Source organism: Bufo bufo, chromosome 10 (genome assembly GCF_905171765.1).
Source record: "Bufo bufo chromosome 10, aBufBuf1.1, whole genome shotgun sequence".
NCBI classification, from domain to species: domain Eukaryota; kingdom Metazoa; phylum Chordata; class Amphibia; order Anura; family Bufonidae; genus Bufo; species Bufo bufo.
The window spans coordinates 124,418,340-124,421,553 of record NC_053398.1 but is presented as its reverse complement, the minus strand read 5'-3'; the positions used below and the strand labels follow the sequence as shown (position 1 = coordinate 124,421,553).

The following is a 3,214-nucleotide window of genomic DNA, read 5'->3' as shown; positions in this document are numbered from 1 at the left end:
TCCGAGAATTCGCAAATATTTACAATATAGTGCTATATATTCCTTTTTTACGAATATTGTAATCGCAAATTTATCGCAAATTTATTGCGAATTTATTGCGAATATCGGCACTTAGCAACATCCCTAGCAACCAATAGGAAAGTTGCCTATAGGAGTAGTGTTGATCGCAAATTTTCGTATCACAAATTTTCTGATTGCTGATTTTCTTAATCAAGAAAATAATGAGGAGATCACTAATTCTCGGAATCGCGAATATGTAACGAATATTCGCCCAAATATTTGAGAAATATTGCGAAGTTGAATATTGCCCCTGCCGCTCATTACTGTCTATTATTTATCTAGCTATCTACAGAATGAATCAATGTAAAGAATCAATTTAGATATTCTTATAGATATTCTTTCTTTCTTTCTTTCTTTCTATCTATCATCTGTTATCTATTTCATATCTATCTATCTATCTATCTATCTATCTATCTATCTATCTATCCATCCATCCATCTATCCTGTTGAATTGCTATATTCCAGTGTAGCAGCTAAATTTAACCTCCCTGGCGGTATGATTATGTCAGGAATTTTGTTCCAAAAGCGGTACCATTTTTTTGCATGGAAATTTGCTGTTATGTATTGTAGGCCTGCAATTCTTAGTAATTACTTACTTAAACCTGACCAATAAAGACTCTAGTAGACCTCTCAGATGTGATAAAGTTCGAAAAAATAAAATCATGAGTTATAATCTAATAAATAATATAATTTTATTCAGTAATGTAATAAATAATGAAATTTGTCAAACAAAAGAAAATTCAGTAAACATCCTGGGTGTGGTAAATTTTGAAACATGGGACTGCACATAGACCAACGTCACAATCAGGGCAATGGAACCTGGTTTCCTTTCGGATTTTTTTTCCATTTCCATCTCGCTTTGAGCAGCAAACTACACACATCCTTGTAGGTGCTGCCTTTTTTGCGCTTGGCGGGATGTAATCCATAAAGTGAAGACCAGTCAGCCTCTCTGGGTTTACAACGTCAACAGCGCGACGTCCAGATCTGTTCACGGCCACTGATGGCGTTTGGTAGTTCACAAAAATCTGCTCCGCCACCTTCCAGATGAAGTCAGAGTGAACAAGAGGCTTGTCACTCTTTCCTCTGTGCAGTATATAGGCATTCCACAGACATTGTTCCAGGAGATGCCTGAATATTTTTTTGTAGTATTTTTTTTGTTGCTTCCGCATAGCTGGATAGAATGTCATCGCCTGATCGGCTCTATCGACTCCTCCCATGGTGCTATTATAGTCGATCACAAGTTGTGGCTTTATGACATCTTTCCCAGCTCTTGTGTGGACCGTGGTAGTGGAGGTGTTATGTACTGTACTCATTAGGCACACGTCTTTTTTGTCACGCCAACGCATTGCCATCATCTTTCCTTTCTGCCAGGCCACCATTTCTCCTGTTTTCAGTTTTTTCTTGGAAAACATACATGGCAGGCCACGTCGGTTGGCCCTAACGGTTCCATATGCGTCAGTCTTGTTTTTTAGTAGAAACTCGTACAGCTCAGGCGACGTGTAAAAGTTGTCTGTTGTCACACAATACCCCTGATTGAGCAATGGTTCAAGCAGTGAAAGGACTGATGACGTTGCCATCCCATAGCCGCTGTACCTGGGGTTGAATTGTGTTCCTTTGCCGGTGTATATGATGGAATTCCATATATAGCCAGTTGTAGACTCGCAGAGCATATAGGATTTTATTCCAAACCGCGCTCTCTTGGATGCGATGTATTGAATCCAGCTGAGGCGTCCTTTGTAAGCCATCAGACTTTCATCAATGCTAATGTCTCTGTCTGGCACATAGGCCTGCTGGAAATTGGTTATGATCATTTGGAATACTTCCCAGATCTTCTTCAGTTTTGGCGCTGGATGTGTGGCTTCGTCAAATTCCTCATTGTTGGTGAAGTGTAAATTCTTCATTATGAGGGAAAATCGGTACTCGGACATGATGGTGCCAAAAAATGGGGTTGCCAGCAATTTATTGGTAGTCCAGTACCATTTCTGCAGGGGTTTCCCCACCACCCCCTGAAGAAGTATTAGCCCCAGAAATTTCCATATGTCCTCCTTACTCACCGGTTCCCATTTTCTGGTTCTGGAAAATCTGCTGTGCAGAGTAGTGGATTGCTGCTCTTTGTAGCGGTTTGTCTCCGTGACAATCTTTTCAATGACGTCATCCGTCAGAAATAATTTTAGGTACGCCAAAGGATCATTGTGATCAACGTCTACCTTCATCCCAGGCGATCCTGTAAACGGGAATCTTGGCGGTGGTACTGCATCCATACCGCAATCAATAGGGCACCAAGAGCGCACCTCACTGAGCTCAAGTGAAGATTCGTCGCTGTCGCCACTTCTCTGGTCAGAGTCGGATGACGAATCTTTCCACGAATCGCTATCGCTGTCGCTCAATTCTGCGAGGGGCTCTGTGTCGCTGTCGCTGTCAATTATCTGATCCAAACCCGCTTTGGTGATGCTAAAGTGACGCTTTGATGCCATGGTAAAAAATATATATTTTTTTTGCTTAGAAAAAACAGCTAAAAGGGCAGCCAGGGCAGTGTAGAATGATCAGATGTCAAATCTGTCAAATCTGAGGTGATAGTGTAATCTGACAGGATTCCACTGTATCACCTAACTTTATGTGTGTGTTTGACTTTTATACAATGTATTTTTTTATTTATTTTTTAATCTCCCGCCCAGTTCCGCCTCTGTGAGGCGCTGCGGCTCACAGAGACGAAACCAGGAAGAGAGATGAGACATCCGCCGGAGCTCTCACCGGCGATCACAGCGGGGAACATCGCTGGATCGCCGGGATTAGGTACAGACACCCGCCGCTCCCTCCGCAATGTACCCCGAGCGTGACTCGGGATTACCGCTTCTGGCAGCGAAAATTAACCCCGAGTCACGCTCGGGAATACCGTCAGGGAGGTTAAAACAGTTTTGTTCTCTAGTCTTCTGGAGAATACATTTGCTCTTTAATCTAATGCTCTGAACTGAAATAAATGTACAGTATATATTTATAATGAACAAGTCCATTCATTGGGAACTCACAGTCTGTGATGCTCCATGTGGTTTTCAAATAAACGATTTTACATGAATATATAAAGGTTGGCAGTATAGAAGACAGGTGACTCTGATGTAAATATTAGCAGGTGTCGTTATATTAGAATATGCACAAA

At 41.7% G+C, this 3,214-nt stretch overlaps 1 protein-coding gene across 1 annotated transcript; it reads right to left on the bottom strand.

Moving 5' to 3' along the window:
- Positions 1 to 800: 800 nt before the first annotated feature.
- On the bottom strand, positions 801 to 2,534 carry LOC120980078 (piggyBac transposable element-derived protein 4-like). Its single transcript, XM_040408948.1, has one exon. It carries the CDS (start codon positions 2,532 to 2,534, stop codon positions 801 to 803), a length of 1,734 nt encoding a protein of 577 aa, XP_040264882.1.
- Positions 2,535 to 3,214: the final 680 nt, after the last annotated feature.